Genomic DNA, 27,540 nt, shown 5'->3' with positions numbered 1-27,540 from the left:
TCTCATTACAAGTCATTTACTTCCCTTTTGTACAAATATTCATTTCATTTCTGTGCACGATGATCCAATATATTAATCAGTTCATCTAATCTAATTAGTTTAAAACAAAATATAACATCTTAGTTTAATAACAAAAAATATTCACTTTGTAAGACAGTTATTCTCCTTTTGCTTCCTTTAAAGCAGAACCCTTCACCAAACAGATTTACAGAAGATTGAACATGTTTTAGCTCCACAGTTGAGGCAAAATATTCTTTCCGTCTCTGTTCAGTCGGTTTTTCCCTTCAGGCAGCTGTTTAACATTAACAAAGGCATCAAGTACAAATATGACCATGATGGATAAATAACATCTGTTTTTAGGTTTCCGTTTGTAACAAATCTCAGATCTGAAGATGTGCTGCTTCCAAACCCGCTGATAGGGAAAAATTACAGCCGTACCAAATCTGTGAAAGACGACACTGCAGCAGGCTAAACACAACAATTACAGTGAAACACAAATGCACAACAGAAACACTGACATCAGGCCAAAATGATTACATTACAAAATCTAGTGTCCCTTTTGCATCAGTAACAAGGCTGCAGTCTAATTAACTTCAACAGAAAAAGGTTTGTTAATCACACTTTAATTTAAGACCTAATAAAGTTTTTTTTTTTTATTTAAAATAAATTATGGCGTTGGCTCTACACTTTAACAAGTCTCAGGCTTTGCTGCTTTTGACATAAAATTATGTCTTATGTTAACTGCTCAGGGTAAGGATAAACCTATTTGCAGTACAAAATACTTTGATAGAGCTGAAATATTTTCTATATTTACCTGAATGTGTCAAATTTGGAATTCATCCACATAACTGTCAACAGCTACATGATTTATTTATGCTTTTATTTTGAAAACTTTGACTCCAAAGGGGGTTTAGTGTCAAGACAACATATAACAGTACAGAAAGTCCTAATTTTTTTTTTTTAAAAGACAATTGTTTAACAATAAAACAATAATTTTATCTTATCAAGTTCAAAATCAACAGTTTAGATTTTTCTTTTATTGTTTTTTTTTCTCTAAATAATTCCCAACTTCTCATCACCAGCAAACACAGCGTCAGTGGGCCACAGCACTGCAATTCAAGATTTCCCTTCAAATATTGTTAAAGTTCAGTGCTTGTTGGATTTTATTATTAGCATTTTTCATTACATCCTCAATTTAAATAGCATGAGCAAAACTTATACTAATTTATTCTTAGACAATAAATTATTCTTAAGGAAACGATAAAGTCATGAAACTGACTGTTAGTGCAAAACTGTTAAAAAAAATAATCTTTTATGTTAAAAATAATTGTTACATTATCCTGTGATAATATGAATGTTTCCAGTTGTTGATCTTTTTTTTAAAGCATGTCCACCAGATGGCGATGTGTTACTGTGCGCATCCTCCCTCTGCTTTCGCCTGCAGCTTCTTCCAGAAGCAGAAACCTAGAGGTTCTGCTCCTCCTGCTCCTCCTGCGCTTCCAGCCACTTCCTGTCTGCTACGTCATGGATTCCTTTTGGATCTGGAAGTAGCAGGCCTGCAGCAGAGACACACGGACAACTGAAAACCTGCACTGAACTAAACCTTTTGACCCAAGACAGTAAAATAATGAAGGGGGCAGGAAAGAAATCAAACTGAACTTTCTGCATTTGCCTTCCAAACACAAGACAAATGAAGAAAGTTGTGTTTTTGGTGTTTTTAACATGTTCTTTTGGCATTTTTCTCATGATGGAAGACATATACAAAGTATTTCTTTATTCAAATTGTTGTGAACCAGGGGCAAAAAAATGGTGTTTGAAAAAGATCATCATAACAAAAAAGCTGGGCAGGCTTATGACTATGTCCTAGATAAAACAAAACGTTTCTTGTTTAGGCTAAAAAAGATATAATCATAATTAAAAGACCAGTGGGAACGCTTTTGAAATAGATTAAAAGATGATCAGAGTGGCTTTCTTGAGTTAATTCAAAGGGGAACTAAAACATAATCAATGATGCACAAATGATGAACTTTTCAAACTAAAATACTTAAATGTGGAATGAAAAAAACTCCAAATGAATTATTACATTTGTAAATTAGGAAATGAGTTCCTGTGCAAGTTTCTGTTGGTTGGGCTCACCTGCAGTGTTGTGAACATCAATCCCATCTCTCCATGCTGAATGTTAGGGTCCATCAAGTCTTCTATCAGGCTGACTTCTGCTTTGAGGTTTCTGATTCTGGAGAAGGAACAAAGACAAAAAGCAGAAGACGGACGGTGAGTGCCGGCTCTAAAGCCTCACGATGGAACAAGAAAGATCACAAATAACAGTTTTACAACTAAAATCCTGGATCGAACCATGTTTGTAATAACTCATCTGTAATCGTACAAATATTCTCACAGGAGAAACAAAGCTCACAGGAAACTGGGGGCTTTAACACAAAGTCTGAGTTTGGGATGTCCTACCTGGCTCTGATCACCACATACATGAAAAGAGGTAACAGGTCGTCCATGCACCACAGGACGTCCCTATGCAGCGAAAGATTGGCCTCCGCTTTCAGCTCCTTGAATGTTTCCTGAATCACTAGAAGTTTGTCTCCTGGCGTGAAAGTGGTGCTGCACACCGGGCAAAAATCTTTGTTACATGAAGTACAATGTTACAATGATAATAATAATATTATTATAATATATTTTAATCACTTTAATCAATACTGTCCTTTTGATTCCTTGTTTTCTTCCTGCATTCAGACCCTCAGAACTCACCTGATTTGCTGCAGAGTCTCTACAGCAGAAACAAAACAGGCATCTTTACTGCTGGACACAATCTGCAATGAAAGGAAAATAAGTTCAAGACGACAACATAAAAGCTGCCAGCCAAGAAAAAAACCCCAACAATTCTAGAAAATGTTTGAGGAAAAAACATCTGACCTGCTTTTTCTCCCCTAAAATTAACATCCAGTGAGGCCAGAACTTCCTTAAAAAAAGACCCCAGAAATCACATGAAATCCTTCAAAATAAAGTAAAAAATAAAATAAAATGCAGACTAAACATCTATAAAGTGTTGCACACGCACTCCTGCACTTCAAGGAAGCTGAGCAGGGATTGGTCAGGCTGTTTGTTGAATGTGATGATGCGCTGCCAGTACTGGGCCTCCTCCTGCTCCTCTTGCTGACAGTAGAGCTCAAAGAGCGGAGGGTAGAGACGTGGGAGCAGGAGAGGGAGAAGCAGAGAGGAGCAGCTCACTACCAGAACACTGATGAAAATCAGATGACAAGAAAAATGACCAAAACATTTAGGATTTGCACAACATGTCACCGAATAATGGATCTCATGAGTTTTTTGGTGTTGAAAGTCACCTCTGCCATTCGTTCATCGAGTTGCTTCTACTGTTGGATGAATGGGATGCGGGTTCAGGTAGGACGCTGCCATCCTCCTGGAGGCCTGAAAACAGAAACCTGCAGGAAAAACATTAAAACAAAAACAATCTCATCAAGAATCCGTCGTTTCAGGAGACTGCTATTTTTAGAAGACATTGTAGAAAACTCTGGAATTGACAATATTACACTGATTTTTGAGACATCTTCCAGGAAACTCAATCGGTCCAATTACAGGTAACTATTAAATAAACAAACTCCTTACAGTTTACTCACTTTTTTAGCTGATTTTGACATAAACATAAAACATTTTTGAACCAAGCTTGAGACATGGAAAAGTACCGGTTAATGTCCCACCCTATCATCCTTTGATCAGTTTTCAAAGCGTTCCCAGTGGTCTTTTAATTCTGATTATGCCGTTTTAGCCAAAATTAAAAAACAGGGATGTTTTCTAGTACATCGTTTCTGAAGAGGGGCATAATTTACCTCCGAGTTGCGGGTGGGACCTTTGGCACGGAGTAGGCCTGCCTCCACTAGTATACACCCTCTCACTTAATCGTACAGCTCCCTCATACCCACAAGCTAACATTAGCGGTGCAACAAAAAAGGCAAGCAATGCTGCAGCTATCCAGCTGTAAAGACGCACACAGATCCATTTGTCTGCAAGTGGATGCATCAGAATGCAGCGGAGCAGGGAGCTTGTGGCCTGCCCAGCGTATTTTACACATTTTTAATCAGTTCTTTGTCAGACAGAATTTTTTCATCTGCTCCTGATTCACAACGGTTTGAATAAAGAAATACTCAGAAATGTCATTTTAAACTTAATTCTTTTTATATATGTCCTCCATCATGAGGAAAATGCCACAAGAGCGTGTTAAAAACAACATTTTCATCAGAGTCGGTCTTTAACATGTTCAGAGTTTGAGAAAAAGAAGGGAAAACAAAAGTGAAACTGAGAAAAAGCTGCAAAGATTTAGAGACATTTCTGAGATTCTTGCAACGTTTTTTGACAGCAAACATTCAAAGTGTTTCTCTTTTTACTGTGGTACAGTTTAAAGTAACAGTTTAAAATAGTATAACAGTGAGTTATGAACTAAAATAGGGTTTAAAAATAAAAGCTAACTTATAACTCAAAAGTTTTAAATAATTCAGATTTTACCCACAAACCCTCTTTCCAAGGAACATGAAATAGAAAAGCTATTTATAACCACTATAGATTGATCCCGTTGTTTTCAATGTTTTTGATTCTTGACACTTATCTCCATTTGAATGAAAGCAGTGCTGGAACACTCTGGTACCAAACACAAGTACTGAGTTGTAGTCAAACATTACCGTCTTGAAGTTGACTCATGGCATTTGGAATTAAAGTCTTCCTCCGTGGAAACGTTTCACCACTCATCCAAGTGGCTTCATCAGTTTTTTTTGTTGTTGATTTTGACTTTATTGAGCAGTAATGGACATTATTGGAGCTCAAAGTGGTTTATTGTTTTAGAAATGGCAAGAAAAACTAAACTGATGAGTGAAGGACAAACAGACTGCCATAAGACGGTTTCAAGTGTGTGTTTAGGGTTAAAGCAGTTTTCAAATGTTAACTTTTTGCCTGTTTTCCTGCCCAGTTTGGTCTGTACGCTATCATGAACGATAAATTCGCTTGGGGGTGTAGGGTCTAGGGGACAAACTCTACCTGACGATGCTGTAGAAGTGAGTGAGGTAGACCTTGACCTCAGCGACAGCCTGCTGGAGGAGCCTGCGGTCTGAGCCAACGTATGTCATCCTGTAGGCCGTCACCAACGTCTCCACTAGCCAGCCCAGAGGGTGGTAGGGGGTTTCACATGCCTGAGGAAAAACAGCCCCCTGTGAGGAACCATAGAAGGCGTGCGACTGGGAAAGGAGTTTTCCTCACAGCCCCCCCTTTACCTTACAGAGGTATCTTCTGATGCGGTCATAGTTTGCAGTAGTGACCGGCTCTGCATACTGAGGAATAAACTCCAAACTCTCCAGTAATTTACTCTGAGACTTGCTGACGTTTGGGCTTTAATGGACACAAACGGAAGCATAAAACGGTTTCAGTTCAAATTTGGATCCAAAGCACTCTGTCCAACTACAACACGTCCAACTCTAGCTGGTTTAAAAAGAAAACAAAATAAATAGAATTTAGAAAAGGTTTGCCTGCTTTTTTTTTTACCTCATCTTTGCTTTGTTTTTTAGACTCATACATTTTGATTTTGTCTGTACACTGTTTGATCTTTTGCGATAAAAGATAGAATCAGTCGGCTCTCAATTTTTGTTGTTTTGCTGTATAAATGACTACATTTACTCCTCGGTATGGTCCTTTTTATACAGTTTCAGGTTTATTTAGGAATAATTATCTGCGCAAAAAATAGATGGGGTTGTACTAAAAGTATGGATTTTTAAGCACTGCTGCAAAAAACGGATTTAAAGGCAAATTGTATAGTAATTAAAAAAAGGCCCCAAAAAGGCCTTGGGCTATTTAAGTTAAATACACTCAGTTATTCTAAATACTTAATTTTAATTATTTTGCATCTAAAGTTGTGAGGTCCCATGTTTAAAAAATACATTTTTAATTTTTGTCAAATATTTGTATATTTTTCATTATCTCATACAATAAAAAAAACAGAAAAAAACAGAATATCTTGTGTTTACTCCTAAAAATAAATTATTAGGTTTCTTTGTATTTTTGGAGTCAAGCCTTGTAAAAAAGAAAGTTTTTTTCTGGTCAATTCATGATTCCAGATGCAAAAAATTAAAGACCCACTCCAATCATCTGTGGGCTTTTATTTTTATTTATGCTGTTTTTAGATCAAAATGAAATAAACCTATGTTGTTTTCTAGGAAGCAGTTTCCACAGAGCAGCAGTCGTTCATTAGAAATTCACCTCTGAGCTGTGGGCGGCACTGCTGGCGTGGAGCAACCCAGCCCCCCTTCCCGTCATTCATGCGTCTACACTCTTTCCCGCTAACTCTCAGCCCCTCATCACCCCAACTAGCATTACTGGTGCAAAACAAATGGCGAGCAAATTTGGAGCTATCCAGTCGTACAGTTTTGAGTCAGATACCAGCTCAGACAAGGAAAACAAAGAGGTAAACGGATCTATTAGTCTGCAAGAGGATGCATTGGAATGGAGCGGAGCAGAGGGTTTATGGCCAGCCCAGCGTTCTGTCACAAATGTGATCTTTTTCATACGTCATTTTTTTAGCTGCTCCTGATTCACCAGGATTTGAACAAGCAAATACTTGGAAATGCAGTTCTAATCTCAATTTCATATGTCTTCCATCGTCAGAAAAATACAGCAAGAACATGTTAAAAACACCAAAAACACTATTTTCATCGAAGTGAGTCTTTAAAGCATAAAACCTACAAAGTAAGGGAGCTTAAAGAGTGCTGAAAGTGTATCTACCTCTGTCGCCGTGCTGTTGTTATAGTGACGGCGATGTTCCCCCAGGCCGTGGCTCTGTCTCCCCTCCCGGCAGCATCACAACCAAGCCGACTCCAACATTCATCAAAGATGCAGCTCCACCTCTGAGTTGCAGGCACCACATACTGGCCTAGCCTGCTCCACACACACATTCTTTTTAGACATAAGCTGTCAGCCTGACAGAATACAAATGAGCCTGCGCCTTTTTTTTAATACATCAAATATCAAAAACACAAAAAGGAGAGCCCAGGAGCTTTAATTCAGAATTCAACTGAAGGAGAACCAAACAAGTCTCACTTTGGAGTTTGTTTCTCTTTGCTTTCAGATTCACTCGTGGCTGGTCTGGTGTACAGTCCTACCACCTTGAGCCCCGAGCTCCACTCTCCACTGAACATGCCATCCAGAGAGTCTCCATTAGCCAGGAACAAAACACCCTGCAGAGATGTGAGAGGGGTCAGCTAGTGTTCTATATTCACAATGTCTAAATATTCACTTCTTTGTTTTGAAGTCCATAGCTTCAACTTATACCAGGATTGCAAACCAAGAGCATTTTGTAGGATGAAAATGTTTGGTACCTTCCCACTCACAGTCCAGTCATCCGAAAACTCCCCATGAAAAGTGGTTTCATCCTCCGACACCAGGAGACCTGGACCCTAAAAGATCATACACATACATCACACATGTCACATGCGTGACCTGATATGCCTGTTTGTTTTGCATTTTATGTGCTAGTGGTCATTTAAATGATATTTTTATTTTAATGGATCTCCACATGCTCCGGAATAAATCCCAACTCCATCAATAAATCAAATTTCTACAAAATTGGAGTTTTATTTGGACTCCATCTCCAAATCCTTTTTGATAAGCCTATAGATGAGGTTTTTTTTTTCAGATCGCCTCATTCTAGATGCATCTTAAATGTTCCATGGTGCAAAGTAATCATCCTCCTTGTCTAATGTCTCACAAAAAAAATTTATATATATATAATTAGTTAAATGGGAAAAAAAGACTATATAAAATGGTATAATTGCATAAAATTTCAAAATGTTGAAAATATGAAGGCAAAGGTGGAGAAAATTAAGCTACTGGTTTATTGGTCTATGAGTAACCAAACTGAAATAAATATTTAAAGAAATTACATAAAAAAAAGAAAACAACAATTATAAAAACAAAAAGTGATCAGTGTCATGTCTCAGCTACATTGTTTATAGTGAATATGAAGCACTTATTTTATGTATTGGAAAAGAGATAAAATAGTCAAACCAATCAAAAACATTTTGAATTTCTTAAATGCCCTGTGATAAATTGTCTAACTCTCCAGGTTGTCCAACAACCCTGTGACCCTATATAGGACTAAGCAGGGATGGTTGGATGGATGGTTGGATGGATGGATGGATGGATGGATGGATGGATGGATGGATGGATGGATGGATGGATTGGGTGTTTTTACATATTGTGTTGTTGGACCTCTGTAAATTGAAGTGTGTACGTTCATGAAAGCACTTACACTCATCTTGTTTTCTCTAAACGTTCCTTCAAAGTACACACCATGCTGGGAGATGACGATAGCGTTGCCATGCCGCTGGTCATCCAGCCACAATCCCATATACTTCTGCCCCCTGGATGGAAAAAAAAACTCTCAGATGAATGAATCATCATGAGAATAGTTGATTCTGTTTTGCTTATGTGAAATAATCTGAAACAAAAATATACTGAAATATTTCAAAGACATAAAACTGCAGTTCAAGAAAAATCCGGACTAAAATGAACAAAAACTCTAAAAAAAGGAACATTTTGGTGACATTATAACAGACATTATAAGCATTTATAGTATCTTTGTAGCTCAGACAGGATGTTCTACATACAGTTGATTTGAACCATCAATGCTTTTCATTGTTCTCTAGAGACGAGTTAGAGACAGGGCCACAACACGGACCTGGTGATATCATCAAAGACTCCGTATCCCGTCTTTCTGCCATGCACCCAGTGACCAATGAACATGCTGGAGGATGTCCTGGTCAGTTTACCGGAGCTCAGCATGCCATAACCGTGGCGCTGGCCCTCCCAGAAGCAGCCCTCATACACTTCCCCGCTGGCATACCTGACCAACACAGATACACTTCTGTTATGGTCACAGCAATCATAACCCATGGATATGAAAATTAGTTATAGTATAAAGCGCAGCCAATAGCCTTCTTTAAAAAAACACCACAACAGGGAACCTTACAATCCTGAGCACCTTATATATAAATTCAGTGATGTGCAAACAAGTTTGAGAGGTACACGGCACTTTGTCAAAACATTAGTCTCTTTATTTTACGAGTCGCAAACAAGAATGGGAGTTACAGGTATTGTAAACATGCTAACTTGGCTAATGTGCAACGGTGTCGGACTGTTTTTTTACGCGTGCTAACAAAGGCTGGGAGTTGGTGTAGTGCCAGTAATATTTGTTTTAGCAGCATCAGTCTGGTTTTTAAGTGTTGCAAACAAGGATGGGAGTTACAGGTATTGTAAACATGCCAACATGGCTAATGCTTGTAACGTGTAGCATGTCAAAAACCAGTTCTAGAGTTCCTGTGAGCACAGTTAATAAAGTCTGACTGAATGACAGACTTATCTCCGACTTTTGTCTCGCTTAAAGTGTCTTATAGTTCGGTGCGCCTTATGTATGACTTAAGTTCAAAAACAGACGGTTAGCCTTATAATCCGGTGTACCTTATAGTGCAGAAATGAAGTACTTGACAATAAATACTACTAACAAAGACTGTAGTCAATAACTGCTGGAAACAGTCGTAACTGAGCTCAAACAGTTAGAAAATGAGTCCAGAGAGACTAAAAATGTTATTTCAAAAAACTTTAAAAATGGTATACTGACTTGTATTTGCCAAAACCATGGATCCTGCCTTCCTTCCATTGCCCTTGGTAGCTGTCTGGTTTGTTGGACTCTTTGTTTGGAATTGTACACTCACCGTAGCTTAAACAGAAAAAACAACAAGTAAAAAGAAAATCAGACCATTTCACTGTTGTGCCTGTCTGTCAGACAGTTTAAAACATTTGACATCAGATGCTGAATGTTAAATAAAAAAGACACATTTTATACAGACCCATCCTCCAATCCATTTTTGAAGTTTCCTTTATACAAGCGTCCATCAGGCCACTTCAGGGTTCCACTGAAAATGAAAGCATGACCAATCAGAGACGCAGCATAAACGGCGCTTACTGTTAAAAATCTAAAAACATGATTCTGCTTCTTTCAGCGCCAGTCCCCTCGTCTTCTCACCTTCCATGAAGGCGACCTGCCAGCCACCCCCCCGTGTACTGAGCATCTCTGAGGCGTTCATCTGCAGCGAATGTGTAGGACGCCATGCGAGACATGGCTGCTGGGCCAGGTGACCTCTCCCCTGAACCCCCCAGCGCCCGATCCACAGCCTGGTTCAGAGACCTCAGCCACTTGTTCTACAGACAGTAAAGAAAAGAAAGACATCCAACTTAGAGAAGAGCTGGAAAGGATTTAGCACGTTTGCTTTACTGAATGTTTAGAAGAAAAAACGACAAAAACAAGGTTTAAGTGAGATTATCATTAAAGTACCTTTTCTTGGGGTGATGAGGCCACAAGAGTAAAAACCTCCTCGGGACATGTTATTTTGATGGCACAGCTGAAAATATTGAATAGAACCATCATAAAAATGATCATATTTTAAGAGGGTTTCAGATCATGGGTCATATAATTTATGTTAAGCTTAAAAAAAAACAAACAGAAAAAATGTTTTCAGGTTGTGTAACGACACAAAGCCTGTCTTGATGCATGCTTATAATGAAGGGTATAAAAAAACGTTATTTTCACATTAAACACCATGAATAAGAGCTTACAAATAAAAAATAAAGTTACCTTATGGAAAAAAAATTACAGTTTCAGAAAACAGTTTCCTTTTCCTGTATCATAGTTTGCTGCCGTATGACATGAGAGAAACTTGCATATTGGTGATCAATATTGCCATGACGACATGACTTGCAATACATGTACAAAAACAAAAACAGCTAATGCATCATTTCCATTTCGCTGCAACAGTTTTATTGATTTTAAAGTCAAAGCAACGTAAATTATACTCCAAATGACCCTCATCTTACCCTTCATTTGATTGGTCAATGACATAAGGGGCTCTTTCTGATTGGTCAAATGTGTAAAGGTATACCATGAGATTATTCTAGCATGCGTGTAAAAATGAAGTTTACAGTATCTTTTGGGATACGCAAATCGCACAGGCTGGTATCGCAATGACAATAAATTTGCGATTTATTATGCAGGCCTAGTTTACAGTAAGTGATTATTTAAGTTTTGTGACAGATATTTAGTCAAATATGAAATCCCATAAACCCACACAATGATAATATTACAGTTCAGAAGTTCTACAACAACAGAAAAACTGAAACAATCTTTGAAAAACATCAATAGTTTAGGAGTGGCCAAAATGTGACAGATTTTCTTTATTAATTACACTTCTCCTCTTAAGTTACTTAAAATCCTTTACAGATATTTTGACATTTGCATTAAAGAGGCATGAGGGAGGGAAAGTATGTAGAGACTGAAAACTCTGAGCAAACTGTCAACACTACAACAGTACAGCATGTTCCTATTAAAGCTTTAGCGCAGCGCACATGCAGAAGGGGGAAAAGCCGTTTCCATCACAAATCCCACTTCAATTGTAATGCAGGCTTTAACATTTATGGATTGTTTTCACAACAAACTCACAGTCCGGTGTCGTCCTCTGTGATCGGTTTCACCCAAAGCCAACTCAGATGGTAGATGCGATGTATGGAGAACTGCAGAGTTACAAGGAAAGAGGAGGATTTCTTAGCAAAAACTGACAGCTGCACCTGAAGCAAACCCACACTCAGCTGGACTTAACCCAACTGTGATGCTAGTTTATTCATGAAATTTAGAGAATGCTTGAAATACGCAGCACTGTATGGATCACTTCAGACGTTTAGTGAGTATTAACTCGTTTCAGGACAATTTTTTATAGTTGAAGCACTTCAGGATCTAAAGTTTTGCTGTTTAAATGCATTAAGAGCAACAAATAATGAAAAACTGCCAAAAAACGTTTACATGCTCTCAAACTTTTGTTTCCTCTTTTCTTCATGAACTAAAATCAATAATTGTAAGGGGTGCTTTGTCATTTACTTCATTTAAACATCCTTTTTGAACGATAAAGCTACTGTACTTCAACCAAATAAATAAAATAAAAACATCCAAAATAACTAAAAAAGTGTCTGTGATTTACAACACAACAACAGAAAACTAGCAGGAGAGGGGGACAGATAGATCAGGGTTCACCACATTTGAATCTTCACACCAAACAAACAGTTAGTCTTCACTAAAGCTCCCTTTTCAAAAGCCCCATGTTAGATACAACAGACTGCAGTGACAGACATCTTTATCTTTACTGTTTAGTAAGCCCCTCCCACTCAGACAGATGTCTGCACACGGGCGCCGTCATTTAAAAGCAGTGAAGAAAATCCATGTTGGACAGTGAAAACCACCAGTAACCCACGAAAACTCAAATGTCAACACAGGACTTTAGCGTTATTAAAACTGCAAAATGTTAATGTTACCATCCTGAAACAAAGTTTCAGAAACACTTTTGCTGTTATGGGACCCTTATTTACTGTTTGTACGGTAACTTTGCCTTTCAAAGAAGCTTCCTGCCTGTCCTGTGTTCACACTCGATCGTTCCACTTTGACCCCACCAGCCAGAGTGGAGGCATCAAAAGAATGCCAGAAACTCCCCCACTGTGTACTGCAGCTCAAGCTCAAAAGTTGGTTTTCTGGAAGCTAAACTCAGACACTGATGCTGGTTATACTTACAAAGCTTTTGGAGGGAATAGTACCCTGTGTGAATGACAGACATAACTTTATTGACCAAAACAACAGAAACAACAGCAAAAACAGAAGATCTGACCCAAATTGACGGGAGCCCTGTGGAACAGGGGCCCCCCAACCTTTTTCAGGCCACGGGCGAGTTTATTGTGAGAAAAAGTTTTCACAGACCGACCTGTAAGAGGCTGAAGGTGGTGTACAATGGGGTTTTTGTTTGTCTTCTAGCTTTCCTTAACCTTTGACGGTGAAGTTTACCTTCATCTACTGTAAAATATCGTCAGCTGGTTTAAACTTAATTTGTACATTAGATTTAGTGTAGGAATCATTAAATTGTGATATAAATTTAACCCTTTCACCCATAACTGTTAAAGTGGAAGCTACAAAATCAGATGCCAACTTCAGCCTCGGCTCAATTTTAAGCTGCAACAGATGAATAAAACAACAAAAAAATGTTTCAAAAAATAGTACTATTTTTAATATAACTAATATAATAATAAACATGAATCCAGTGTTTTCTAGCAACTTTATTAGAAGCATTCTCATTAAATTAGACAGCCAGTGGCCAATGCAGCTCTCTTTTTTTCTTTGAAGTTGACTGCGGGAAAAGGCTTTCCATATACGTTTTTTTTTTACTTTGCTAGCTTGGGGGGGATTAACCTTCCTTCTGAATCGGATAAAAAAAAAAAACATGAAAAAATACAGAAATAATAAATTTTTCTCTTGGTCCCATGGACCGGTACTGGTACGCTGCCCAGGAGTTGGGGACCACTGCTGTAGACTGTTTGTTGATTAAACACATTTTTAAAAACTGTGTTGACCCGAGTGTACCTGAGCGTGAACGAGGACGTCATTAAACAGGATGAACCAGTGACTGGAGAAGCGGCCGGCGTTCTGCGGAGTCAGGGATCTGTTGCTGCTTTCACACACCACACGCCGCTGCGGGAGACGCAGGCCCTCCTGAGGAACACACATGAACGTGTCCTCCTTAAAGTTTACATGTAACCCTTTCTAACACTACTATAGTAGTGATGACTGAAAAACACTTCAAAGTAGTTCTCTTCACCATAATCTGAGCTGTCAGGGAGCCTGTTACAGCTGACAGCAGAAATGCTTTACAGGTCTTACACCATGTTATAAAAACCCTCGTTTTGGGAGGAATGCTGTTAGCCTCGAGCAGTGAAGTAAACGCTTCAAGCACAGTTGGTGTTGAGGTTTTCACTACAGAGGAAAGCACTCTACTTAATGTATATGATGCTTTAGGAAGTGAAACATATGCTTGGGTTAAGCTGCTGAACTGGACAGAGGAGAGGTGTTCATGTACGACACTCACTGTAGCTTTGCCACAGTGGGTTTTCCAGAAGAGGAAGGTGGTTTCAGCCTCCTTCTTCTGTTTCAGCAGAGATAGAGACAGACTCTCATACTGAGCACAACCCTGATTGAGCGACTGATACTCAATAGTCGACTGTGGAGGGACAAGACAAACACAGAGTCATGTCACGAGGAATTTAAGCCAGATTATAAAAGGAAAAACAGCAGGAGGCTTTGAGAAAGCAGGGTGCTCCGTCCCCACCACATCGTAGCAGGCCGTCAATCTGAGCAGGGTTCGGTGGTATTGGTGCAGCTGCTGCAGAGGCCAGTAGAAGACTGAACCCAGATCGACTTCCCCACCGACCGACTGGTTTGACCCGCACAGCTGAGCGAGTGTGGTCTGCTGAGTGGCCAGACATTCACTGCGGAGACACAGAGACAGAAGCAATCATCTCAGTGTTTGTTTAAGAGATAAAACGGAGACAAACATGAGCATTACTGACAGCACAAAAAATAAATCACTTACAAAATTTGGGGCAGATGTTAGCAGCAAATTTAAACTGTTGCTCTTATGAGTCATCCCATGAAAGTGAGTAGGAATCTGAATCATCTCAGGATTAAGACGAGCTGCTTAATATACGAAAATGCTCACACTGAAAGGTTGTGAAGTGACTGGAATCCACCCATTACTTGAAAGTCATCCACTGCAGAGCAGTACCTGGAGTTAAAAACACAAGAATGTTGTTTTTATTTCCTTCCAAATGACCCACAAAGGTATGTGTTTGATACAATAAAAACCCTACTTCTTATAAGTGTCCTGAAAAAACTCTGTGTGGGTCAGCAGGGAAAGAGATGTCACATCCCGGATGTGCCCGCTGTGCAGGAAGTAGTTAAGTGACGTTGAATGACGGCCGGCAAGAGCAGAGAGGCGAACAAATGTCTCGCAGAGTGTGGAGAACAGCTGTGTACACTGCTCTCCTAACAGCAAACTCACACTCTCTAAGAACAAAAGACACACACACACATGCAAATAGATTAAAATTAATTAAAGCCACGAGCCCCATCACCCCCATATAACAAATTCATGAGAAAAAAACTTTTTCAAAATGTTGTTAGTTTTATCTCCATAGCAACCATTTCATTTTTTGTTTGCTTCATGGTGATGAACAGGTCTAAGTCATTTTTAGAAGAATTGACAAAAGTAAACTTTTGGATTTCCTTGGCAACGGAGGTTTATGGTTAACCATGCCTATATTTGTAACATGTTTAAATTGTATGTTTTATTATTTCATTTAGCTTGAGACAAGGATTCATGTAAATAAACGTTACAATGGTTTCGGGAAAAAAGTTGTGCAAACAAAGGGGACACGAAAAAATCTACAACTTCTAAAATCAAAGTCGTCCCCCCCCCCCAAAAAAAGTAGCTTCCCAATGATGCTCAAAGAGTTAAGAGAAGTTTAATTTTGTACCTGGGCCTAAAAGAGATTTTATTTTTTTAAACAAGATGGCAGCCTCTACCCAAGGTCAAAGGTTAACAAAGCTTCAGTTGTGTGGGAACCTTTGTGAAAATTGCTCAAACAAGTTTTCTTTTCCCATGTTGTGGGAAAATCAAAACATTTGCCACCAAGTTTTGCCAAGCTGGAGGTCCTTTGGCCATCCCATAATAATTTTAAAACTTCTTTTGGAAATCCCCAACATGTGTGTTTTGGTTTTGTTAGTAGATCTTGAACAATATTTAAAGACAACTATGAGATTCTAGCCTCATTCATTTTTTGACGGTTTCTCCCGCTGTGATGTCATCCTTTTTTTTTTTTTTCTTTGGCGGGGGAGTGTTGTCTTCTCCTGTGAGACAAAGAAAAACTCCATAGAGAGCGATTGATTAAGCTTACGTCTGTCACGCAGACGAAAGAGGAGGAGCCTCCCGACGCTGATCAGCCAGCAGTACAGCCGTCTCTCTTTGGAGGCCAGCTCATGGATGGCGGAGGTGAATCCCCTGATGTTGTGGTTCATCAGCACTGCACACATCTGACCACCACTCCGCACGCTGCTGATGTAACCCATCTACACAAAAACAAGAAACACAGCCGATTTGTTGCAGTTGAGGCGAGAAAAAGCTCGTCTTTGTCTCCTCTGCTCTGCAAGTAATGTTTTCATTTAATGTTATAAAACTGCAACTAACAGTTGACCTACTTTTGACCCTCTGACAGAGAACATGCAAACATTTTTAAGTGTTAAAGGAATACGATTCAGCTTCTCCAGACTTATTTCCTTACTTCATAAGGATTTTGAAACAGCCATCATTTGATTTGGCAATTACTACCCCTTTTTTGATGACACATTTTTGCCGTTAGTGCAGTTTCAAAGAGGCTGGAGGGGAATATAAGAAGATTTTTCTCTTTGGGGAAAAAAGCTCCACCCATCATCTTCCTCACTATCAGCCAAGATCTTCAATTTTGGCCCACAAACCTCGATGTCCAGGCAAAGCTGGGTGGGTCTGACTGTGTAACTCTCCGCCCTGTTGGGTGACCTCTGGCACGAACTCAGACTCCTGAGCATTGCAGTTTTTACTGGGAGGGGCTGCTGTTGCTGGCCGCAGTACAACAGAACCGGCTGCACACAGTCACTGTCAGCCAGGAGGAGGGAGTGGCTCTGACCGCCAGACAGATCCCAAACGTGAAGACCATCAGAGAGCTGCAGAAAACCCAGAAGGAACAAAAAAAAAACATCTATGTAAAGTAAAGAATTTGTTGAGATTCAAATAGGAACTTTTAAAAAAGGTCTTTGACTGCTTCTGAACAAACACAATACCTTGATCTGCTGTGGCACAGTGACTGGAATGTTGACATGACCGAGCTGCCCGCTTATGTTACTTCCCCAAGAGTAGACCTTAAGCACACAAGAGCAGTTCAATTTGAGGATTTTGAAAGAAACAGCGGAAACATTTCAGCCCTAATGTTATTAAAACATCCTGAGATTTAACTGTGTGACTCAGGTTAGACTTGTATTTTAACGAACAGTGCCAGGCTTTTATTTTGAATGTTGTCTTACAAGAACTGTGTAAATGCATGGAGGTGTGTGTGTTTTCGTTTAGTACCCGACAGTGAGCAGTCAGAGCCAGCGAATGGTGTGACCCTGCAGCAACTTTGATCACTTCCTGGCCCGTCAAAGACTTCACACAGAGAGGCTGAAGCCTGAACACACATACAAGGTCAGATGAAATCAGTTAGCTACTGTGGAGGTGAACAAGGGTCCCATCATATTTTTTTAATTTTATGCTCTTTTGATTATGCATTTATTGTTTTCTATATTTGCATGATATAGCAGTATAGCTGTATAGCAGAAATCTGCTTGTTTCCTTCCCGCAGTAATGGATAATATGTGCTGAGGTCAGCAGTAGGCCTTTCTGTGACTTCTGGTTTCTGTTTTCTTTCTGTGCTGGAGTGTTTATGAAACAGAGACACCTGCTCATTGCAGACTAGACTTGTATACTTGAGTGGAACATAAATATCTTGCACGCACAGACAGAGTCTAATGACGTATTTTACATGTTTACTTGTTGCTTTGCTGGACAATAAAAAAAAGCAGTGAGAGAGCGGACGACCACAATGCCTAACAGGTCGTGGGTTTTTCATCTCTCCCTTTTGCAAAAGGTTTGAAAATGCATGCAGACTCTTGTGTGCATTTTCATTTGCCAACTGCACATTTCCTTTTTTTGGACGTCTGGAACCATCCGAATCTGCGAAGGCCGGACGAGACGGCAACACTACTTATCCAAAAGTGCAGTCTTTATACAGCATATGCTCAAAGAAAATACATTATAGTGTTTTTTTCATATAAACATTTCAGTAGGAAGCAGGAAATGTAAAAAAAAAAACAACAACATATTTTTCATTGGGCTATCTTCGGGAATACTGTGTGCATTTATTTAAAAAGGAACGTGTTTTTCCAAACCTGGCCAGCTGATCCCCATGGCCGAGTTGCCCCTCAGACCCTCGGCCCCAGCTCCAGACCTCTGTCTCCAGAGATGGCAGCCCGTCTCCAGCCGCCTCTGATGCTGCAGCCTGAACCCGTCCTCCAGAGAGCGGCCTGCAGGCGCACAGGCGGTGACGCTGAGGGGAACCTGGAAAGAAAAGCAAATGATGCAAAACCCAGGAGCATCATGGTTGTTACAGCTAAGTGTTTGTTTGTTTGGATGGTTACTGGACTTTCAGAAGTAACAGCTTCCTTGGATCACAACCTCCTCTTTGCAAAGAAGCTGCATCAGACTTAAACAGCGCTCTGGCCAGTGTGAACTCATTAGCCCACAAATACAAACAAACCACACCCAACGGCTTTGGGTTGATGACACCATAAGAACGCAGGAAGCTTATCTGGAGTGATCTTATGAAACATTTCCAACAGGCAGACATGAAAGCGAGCAAAGACAGAACAAACAAAGGCATCTTCTACACATAACCTGCTGACTCCTATTTGATATCTAATAAACAAGGATGCCAGATTTGGGAATTTTGGATGATGAAGCTGCCACAGAGGTCAGAGTTTCCGTAGACAAACTTGTTATTTTATTTAGACTGCTTCCTTTGAAGTTCCCCTCACAATTTCCTAAATAGACAGACATCAGAAGAACAACTTTGTCCTCTTTTAACCCTCTAGAGAGCCACTAATTCACTGATTACTTGGTTAAGACATTTTATAAATGCTCACAAAAAGCTTGTCATATTTTTTATGGTTGTTGTAGCACTGTTGTGATTAGTTTTGACAAAAAGGTGTGAATCAGTCAATAATTGGAGATTCAATGAGTTCGTGTGACCTTCTATTGCGTTAGGACAATCTGAAGCCAGTGTTTTAGCTCATCTCGACTGGCAAAGATACCATTGAACCCTGGCTTTTCAAAATGTAGTAATCAAAAACAAACAAGATGAATAGTTCAAATTTCAGAGAGTCACCTGTCAATCAAGAAAAGCTTTATGCACTATGTTGTATTTTACGCCAATATGGTGTTGTTGTTTTTTAAATAATCCAGAAAATGTATTTTGTTGTAAAGCTGGACCACTCTACAGTGAACATTCCTTTGCTTGTAATACATAGTACATACACCTAGTGGTAACTTGATAAACTGAAGTGACTTCACCTATTTCCTTTTTTAAAGTACCGGTACTTCATTCCGGAAGTGAAAAGGTCACTGAGTGGTATTGTTAAATGTCAATGCTGGTGCCACGATCAGGGAAGTAGAAGTGTGCAAAGCTCATTATTTTTGAGGAAAACTGCGCATTTTTCCAATGTAATGTCACCAATTAACCATCTACAAATGATAGCATGACACAGAAAATGAACTACATCCATTTATATGTACCGGTAACCAAAATAGATGACAGTAAATATATGTACTTACCTAAAAAACAAGCCGTTTATAAATCATGGCCCATCGAAACCCTAACACATGATAAACTATAATACCTTCCTTGCACTTTGATTGTAGACGTGTTATAGTCTTGTAGGGATCCAGAAGTATGTTCTTAACCTCTTCTGTTATTTTCAAAAACTTGAAAATAAGCTTCAAACTTTTTTCTTTACAGGGTGGGAATTGAATTAAGAAAGTCAACATGTCCTTTTTCACCTTGACATTTCTTGCATAAATGCAAAAGAAGAAAATGTTCCTTTGGTAATTTAGAGGGGTGCTAAACACTGCATGGCAATAATATAAACCCTCAGTTTCCTGGCTCTGTGTTTAGGGCACAGGATAACAATCTTCTCATCTATGTTCTCAGAAAGAAAAAAAAAGAAAAAATCTTTCCCAAACGAGCGTTTAGACTCTTCACACTCCCATTCCTACCATGGGTGGGGGTTCCAGGAAGTGAGCGTCTCCTGCTTGCTGCTGAACTCCCTTTTTCATGAATGTTTGTGAGACTGGAGCTCTTCAGACTTTGCAGAGAAAGATGAATTTCTTCCAAGCACAATGGGGAAGAGGAGTACAGCCCAGACAGTCCAATGCTGCTGCGGAACACAAGGTCAAAGATCAGCTTATGAGGAAATCGTCCAGGAATGTGGACACGGCAGCAGAAGGGAGTTTGGATGGAAACAATTCTACTTATCAATTCAAGCACGACTTCTTGTTTAAAACCAGCACCATGACTAAAGAAATACCAATAACTCATTCAAAGCACCAACCTGTCCGAGATGAATGTCTAAGGTTTAATGTTTGAAACTGCAGTAATTTTAAGATTGAAATCTGCATCGATTTAGTTTGTTTTTAGGTTCCAAAGGATTGATGCAAAAGTCACACTTCAAAAAACACCACAGTTTTTTGAGCTCCTGAAGAACAAACAAACAAAAGCTTTGCTGGTTAAAGTAAGGTCAGTCTCACCTGCTAGTGTATCTCTTCCCAGCTGAGTCGTTTTTATAACTGGAAGTCATCAGATCTGAAGAAAGAACTGATGAAACATAGCTGTCATCTGGAAGAAAATAAAACAATTTATTTATGATCACAGGACAGAGCAGGAAAAAAGGCAAGTTAAGAGACAAAAGTAAAACATGAAAATTGTGAGAACTATAACATAAAAATCGAAAAATTAAGCAAAAACATTTCAAATGAAAAACATAGATGGAGTGAATGTGACTCACCTGAAGTGTGGCTGCTCAGTGAGTCTGTTTCTCCTGTTTGAGCTGTGTGCTGTGACTCCAACTCTTCAACAGGGAAGTTTTTGTCAGACATCCAGAGCTGTTGGGCTCTTGGGCTGCTGTCAGTCTGAAATCCAGAATCAGCGCATCCCTCAGATTCAGGCCAAGAACCAATTGAAACGTTTCTCCTGAAAGTTTTACAGCAAATAAAAATGCTTTACATGTGTGGTTGATGTTTTGTTTCAAATAAATTCAAAAATCATAATTCATGAACTACTGTACAGTCTATTGTCAGATAATCCATCTTCAGATAAAAAGATGGTTCTGGAGCCTGGACTGCCGTCAGTCGACTTTCTCCCAGGATGAGACTTCGGCTTCGGGACTTGTCTTCTTGGAGAAGCCTGGAATTCAAATCAAAGATTTGATTAAAGATTCCATTAAACATCTATTCATTTTCCAAAACCCCTTTTAACAAACTATTCTATTTTTATATAACTAGTGATACCAACTGAACAAAAGTGAAACCTTCATTAATAAAATAACAGATTCTTTGAAAATGAACACAGAAGCAGAGTTTGTTGAAACAAAATACAAGAACCAGCTTTGAAGTAAAATCAATAATAGATATGATTGATCAATATTGCATTTTCTAAGTAAAGACTGATTCCCCTCTTTGACTTATTAAACCAAGCACTGCTGGAAACAGATGATGGGAATGAATGGTTTAAGAGTACACTTTAAAACTGTGTTCTGCCTCTGATTTTTTCCTAGTTACAAGAAGCTGAAATTACGCAAATGATCGAGAAGAACCTGGAACGTCATGATCACAGTCTGCAGAACTGCTGCGAATCGTCTTTTTATCGAGGCTATGATAGGAAGAGCGTCTGACGCTGCTCTTACAAAAACTGGCAGGAGACTCTTATTAAGCAGGTCTCAAACTGAGGAGATGCCTCCCCAGATGGGGCACTAAGTGTTGCCAGGATGCAAGCACGGTAGCACCACACTTTTAGACCAAACAACATTTTGACGCCACATAACTCAAAAGAAAATGTTTTTAACCAATAAGAACCTATGGGGACATCAGTTTTCGTGTACACCAGGCTCGGAAAGCAACCACTTCCAATGAAAAGTCTATGCAAACACGCACATATGCGTGTTCGCATATGTGCAAGTTCTCACAACTGTTTTTGGGCTTGACGTATAAAACGCAAGGCCATTCAATGTGCGTTGAAAGTTAAACCAAGTAGAACTTTGTCCAGTCAGGGACTCAGATTTGTTAGTGACATACAGGTAGCATCCTTCTTGATTCACGGAAGTGACACCAAGTCTTTCATATATGGGCATAGAGCTGTGCTAGAAAGATTTACATTTGACACTCCACAGCCGGTTTGATTCTTGACAGATTCTCCTGGTTTGGAGCCCTGAACAGTTTCTTCTTTGAGTTGATGGAATACATTGCTTTACCGCTCTGACACGTGACCAGTATTTACCTCTGTTTTCACTTCGTCCTTTAGCTCCACCCCAAGCGGACAGTAGTGAGCGTCATCACTGGAAAGCAGCTCCTCTCTGTCGCTCATAGGACGGTGAGGCGACGGACCTCGCTCCCTCATTTTTGGAGAATTCTGGGTTTTATAGACCTGAGGAGGTAAAGTGCGAACAAGGGCCAGGCTGTGGTATGCTCCACAAGCCACCTGTAAGATATGAATCCAGTTATAAAGACTGAACATAAAAAGGATAACTTTTATGTACTTCTATGTACCTGAATCACATGTCTCCCAGCTAAATGCTCAACCTGAAATGAGAAAACAATGTAGATCTTATTTTAAAAATCTACATTTAGTACTTGACATGCATGAATACTTAGCTATTTGTTTGTTGTATTTATTTTGCACAGCAGAAATTTAAAATAAATGACCTTCTGGGGTTTCTTCACAGGGAAGGTGCTGGTGACCAAACCCAGCTGGCAGCCGCTGCCCCAGGCCCACAGCTCGTTCTGGGCTGACAGGGCCAGGCTGTGCTCCCGCCCGCAGGCCAGCTGTATGACCTGAACCACCTTGGGAGGAATGACCTCCGTGTCCACCACGCTGACCAGGCTGGGCTCAGGCACTGTCAGGACAATCACAACCTCAGTCAAAAAGAAACAACCAATATTATGGTTACAATCAAACATAAAATCTTTTGGGAATCTGCTGTAAACATTTTCACTGGGTCATAATATCTGATCTTATTCATTTCTAGTGGGAAAGTGGTGACTGAAATTTGCTCCGCCCACCTCAACAATATGCCATGATTTCTACCAGTAACTTGGGGGGCAGCACAAAGTGAAATGAGAATATTGTTGATTGTTGTTGAATCCACCTTTTGATTTTCTCATGCACCAATCCAAAAAAACCTCTCCTGATAACACAGATTAGAGCTCTAATAAAAAAAGATTAATGCTTCTTTCTGAAAACTGACTGTAGTGGTCATTTAAGGAACTTGATTCTTCCAGGTTTGAGTCAAATTTGGGAACAAAAAGTTGTCAATTGAAAAGCGTATTAATATTAACAAGGTATTGCAACCCCTTTATTTCCATTTAAGATCATAAATCAAACTCATACCAGCTAATGAAACGTTAAGTTTCTCCCTTCTGCTACTTTAAAACAAAAAGGAAAACAGGAACTGAGTTTCTGTGGTAAGTTGATCAATGCATGGGATAAACATTTCAGCAATACCACAAGAAACTGTCTCAACAAAAAAATGTGTTTACTACAAACATAAAGTCTCAATATGTAAAAGGGAAGAAGGAAAAGCATTACTGACAACTGAAAAGTACAGCGAAAGCTTGAAAAAGTTTTGCCGATTTTGGAGAAAAAGAGAGTTTCAAGGATCTTTTATAACCTGTGATGTTTTCGACTGTTCCTCTTTCAGTCAGACCACACTGTCCGGATGCATTCTCCCCCCACATGAAGACGCTGCCTTGCTCACTCAGAGCGCCACAGTGGAAGCCCCCGGCAGCTACAAAGGTCACGGCCTTCCCCAGCAGAGAAGCCTCCAGGACAGGGGCAGACAACGGGACGCTCAGGGCTCGCCATGGAAGCTCTCCGAAGGAAAACACCCGACCACCTTCAAGAAAAGGCGATATTCTGCAGTTAGACTATCGTGCAACAAGAACAATACTCACAAAAACCCACACACCTTGTGCTAACAGGAGGCCGTGGTGATCTCCCAGGGACACCTGAACAACAGAGGTGGACAGCAGTGCTCTCTCTGGAGAAAGCTTTTCCGTAGATCCCGCTGAGCGCCAGACGTGGACTTGCCCTTGTTCTACAGCTGTGGGGGGCCACTCATCCGTAGGGCTGAACTCACAAAAACATGCAGCTATTGTTAACCCAGATCAGCCCATAAACCCAAAACATTTGAGTATGACACAACAAAACAGGAAACTAACATATGGAGTCCAATCTCTTTTAACAAAAATCAAGAGCAGAATAATTTTATGCTATTCTAATACTAGTTAATTATTGTGCAAAAACATCTGTGGCTGCAAAAAGAAACCATTTAAACAAGTTAACAGCTGTAAAAATGTTAAGCACACCTGTAACAAAAATTCTATTTCACAAATTTTTTTTAGCTCCTCACAACAAGTTACTACTGAGCCCTCCAGGTGCCAGTAGTTAAAAAGAAAAAAATATCTGATAAACTGTGTGCACGGTTTACAAATCCGTGCACACGGATTGCACAAGTTACAACCTCAAACTTTTGATGCAAATATACAGCATGTGTGGACATCATTGAACAACTACAAAACACCTAGAAAAATGGATGCAGGTCCATATGAACTGAGGCCTCCAAACACGAAGAACCAAAGAAAAAGACTCATTAAACTGGATTACATTCCATCTCATTCATCCGTCTGCTAACAAGCGTTTCCCCCGCAGGCTCTGACATGCAGTCACACTCAGAGGAAGGAGAATCCTGCAAAGGACTGTGTAGCAGAAACCGACTGAGAAAAGAAAGATGATCTTCTAAGTAGCAAGAAAAACTAAAAACACTTTTCATCTGTGACATATTTTCATAAAGGAAAAACTATCAACATAAAGTAAAAGTTAGCTGCATCTGGCTTTAATACTGAAAATCCTTCTATAACAATATATATTTTTGTGCCTTACCTGTCTTCCATCACTTTGTAATATCCATTTACCGCAGCATCCCGTTTATGCAAATGGTCCAATAGATATAAATATATATATGTTTTTTTTTTTTTTACATCTTGCTCAAATAAAAAGTCACTTGTCAAAGGCGATGGTTGAATTCCACATCATTTTTGCAGCTTTCTTGGTTCATATGGCTCCAGCTGAGTCATTTGGCTTTACTGAGGTAAACCTAAAAAAATACAAACAGTAGAAAAATCTGAATTTCCGGATTTTTCAGAATTCAGTCCCCTAAATTAATGTTTAACTAGTAGTAGTCTGGGATGGGCTGCTTCCATTTGTAAGAAAGAATTTATGTTTATATCGCAGATTATATTGGAAAAAAAAAACTTAAACGACAACAATTTTAGTTTTTTAAGTATTCAATAATACTCCCAACGGTGCAACCTTAGTTTCATTTCGGGATCAAACAGTTTTAACGAATATGTCCAAATTAAAGTTACCAAGCGCGAGCGTCACAAAGTGAAATGAAAACACTCGTAATATTTTAGCACAACTAAACATAGATCATTCACTTGGAACAAGGAATTCAAATAATAAACAAAGATTTAAACTAACAAACCTCCAATTAGAATGCAGCTAGCTTAACAAGACAGCGGCTAAAGAAGCTACGACTGAGGAAACGGGGACGTCAAAACTCGGAGAGAGTCACTGAGATTTCTGATGCTGTCGCCCGGACTAAATCCCGCGTGCTCAATCTGTATCCGCGCGTGACTGTTACGAGAACTAAAAAATTAAAATACTATAAAAAGAGCAATAAAGTTAAAGCAACAGTACCAGTGTTGTGACAGTCTTTTTTTTATGTGTTCTTGTTTGAAATTCCTCGATGGTATCCGAGCAGGGACAAACTTCATGGTTCCGCAACCACTTGATGCTGCAGCTGCCAGAGACGTCAGAGATAAAATATTGTTCGAAGGAGGTCTCACTCAATGTCTCGGATCACCTTGATGGTGTGCAAAAATATGGATTTTTTTTAATCATCTGTATGAATGATATTACTTACAAAACGACAAACATGTACATCTTTCATATTTTAATTTGTTAAACTTAAACTATGTTTGACCCTGTTTTTTTCTGTTAAATAACTATGTAATTAGTTTTTATTAGATTATGCTTCATTTGAAAAATGTACAAATACATATGTTTTATTTGGTGATTGTTTAGTATGCTGTGCTTTTGTTTTGTAGTTTTATTACATACATACATATATATTAATGTGCACATTTAAAACACAGTGTTTTCAAAAAAGTAGCTGCTCTGAGAAGTTGTTTTTCTTGAGCTTTTCACTTTAAGTGTCTCCAATACAGGAATGATAATCCAAAAGCGTGTGAGAACATTAAAGTTTAGTATCAAGTTGGCACCAACAAAATTAGTTTCCTTGCAGTTTTTTTTGAGTGAATGAGGTGTTCTTCTGCTTGCATTGAACAGCAGAGGTCTCACTCATTCCTGCTGCAATGACAGCAGCAGAATGGTTTGACTGCATATTTTCACCTTTAAGGAATCAGGAAACTTGAGAGGTTTGACTGCTCTGTCAAACAAATATATGCTTACTTATTAAACCTGGAAGAGTGAAGGGCCTCAACGTGCACTAATTGTGTCCAGGTTGTGCTTTTTGTTTCCACCTACAGTCTTACCGAGTAGAGTTGGTATTTAATTTGCAGCTTTGTTGTGTTGTTGTTTTGTGTTTCCATGGCCTGGGAGGTTAAACAGAATGAAAATCCTGATTCCTGGAGGTTCAGTGAAAGATGTCTGTTTCTTTTCAGCACTGGAGTCTGGCTGAGCAATGCTAAGCAATCCATTATCGAGTACTGCAACTTTGGACATATGTTTAAGATGTTTCTGTCTTGTTGAAATGTGAATGGTTGATGCTGTTGTTTCTAGATCAGAGCACGCCAAGAATTCCCATTTTTGAGAATGTTGTCTCTGTAGATGGCACTACTTATAGGTCCAGTACAACTGGGAAACACCTTGGAGGCATTTTAGAGCAGATTATGTACTTTCAAAAACACATAATATGGGAAATATCCAATATGTTGTTACAGTACCTCAGCATTCTAGATTACAGGGCTCTTCCAAAACCTTATCTGCTCTGGTAAGAGATTAAACGAGGTAAATGAACATTTCTTCACCTTTATAGTCTTTTTGTTGGCTGCACTGCAAGCTATTTGATATTTGCATGAAATCTAAAATCTCTGTTGTAGACATCCAAGATATTTTAACCAGGTTTTAAGTTGTTTTTTTTTTTTTTTATCTTTGCTCTACACCTTTCCAAGCTTTTCTCAAAATCAGCACAGTCGAAAAATCTTTGTCTCATGCTAGGATCTAGTTTAAGGAATTTATTATTAAAATAAATCAGTCGGTTTACTTCCTGCTCTTCACAATAAAAAAATTTGGTTTCAGACTAAAAAAAACTCAAATTTTACTGTAATTTTTGGTACAATTTCAATTATGCTTAAAGTTCAATAAATGCTGGAAAGTTAGACTGGCTTTCAATGTTGCTATTTTGGAAACCAAAATTTACATTTTTGTTCTAAGATTAAGTGCTAGTTTTAGATTTGATTAGGGTTTTATTAGGTTTGGTTTCTCATTCTCATTTTGTTCACATTCTGTTTCAAAACGATTCATTTCAACTCATTGAACTATTTTTTTGTCACTGTATCAACAACACTTAGGTACAAATACTCAAAAAATACAAAACATTTGCTTAGAACTCTGAAACAAATACTTATTATTGGGCTG

The 27,540-nt window shown here is 39.1% G+C and overlaps 1 protein-coding gene across 6 annotated transcripts; it reads right to left on the bottom strand.

Annotated features, from left to right (window-relative positions):
• Positions 1–25,703, bottom strand: LOC101160203 (alsin-like). Of its 6 annotated transcripts, none has more exons than XM_011489616.3 (41): positions 25,579–25,702; positions 24,760–24,973; positions 23,786–23,946; positions 23,489–23,713; positions 22,524–22,714; positions 22,368–22,400; positions 22,099–22,299; positions 20,891–21,009; positions 20,612–20,796; positions 20,355–20,442; positions 19,824–19,984; positions 17,942–18,110; positions 17,085–17,181; positions 16,799–16,876; positions 16,457–16,681; positions 15,880–16,051; positions 14,794–14,989; positions 14,643–14,708; positions 14,253–14,412; positions 14,013–14,144; positions 13,511–13,639; positions 12,671–12,694; positions 11,555–11,625; positions 10,394–10,460; positions 10,085–10,260; positions 9,909–9,974; positions 9,680–9,778; positions 8,741–8,905; positions 8,312–8,423; positions 7,380–7,457; positions 7,102–7,238; positions 6,787–6,939; positions 5,286–5,400; positions 5,053–5,204; positions 3,351–3,449; positions 3,068–3,247; positions 2,923–2,968; positions 2,758–2,819; positions 2,461–2,610; positions 2,137–2,233; positions 1–1,556 (listed from the first exon to the last, which is right to left on the bottom strand). In XM_011489616.3, the coding sequence occupies exons 2-41, from the start codon at positions 24,768–24,770 to the stop codon at positions 1,518–1,520; spliced, it is 4,887 nt and encodes a 1,628-aa protein (XP_011487918.1). In that variant the 5' UTR covers positions 24,771–24,973; positions 25,579–25,702; the 3' UTR covers positions 1–1,517. The 6 variants fall into 6 exon arrangements, 5 of the variants coding, with proteins under 5 accessions (XP_011487918.1, XP_011487919.1, XP_023806489.1 ...); XM_011489617.3 differs by having other exon boundaries at positions 19,824–19,981; XM_023950721.1 differs by lacking the exon at positions 25,579–25,702 and adding an exon at positions 25,364–25,545.
• Positions 25,704–27,540: the final 1,837 nt, after the last annotated feature.

Source organism: Oryzias latipes, chromosome 21 (assembly GCF_002234675.1).
Source record: "Oryzias latipes chromosome 21, ASM223467v1".
Lineage (NCBI taxonomy): Eukaryota > Metazoa > Chordata > Actinopteri > Beloniformes > Adrianichthyidae > Oryzias > Oryzias latipes.
The sequence above is the reverse complement of the archived record's forward strand: the minus strand, read 5'-3'. Positions and strand labels throughout refer to the sequence as shown.

Excerpts from the sequence above, each read along its gene's own strand:
- LOC101160203 (XM_011489616.3), bottom strand. Across the intron at positions 23,714-23,785 it reads CGGCCTCCTGTTAGCACAAG|GTGGTCGGGTGTTTTCCTTC; the intron begins GTGTGTGGGTTT and ends CTTTTCTTGAAG. Across the intron at positions 22,715-23,488 it reads AACAGTCGAAAACATCACAG|TGCCTGAGCCCAGCCTGGTC; the intron begins GTTATAAAAGAT and ends TTGTCCTGACAG.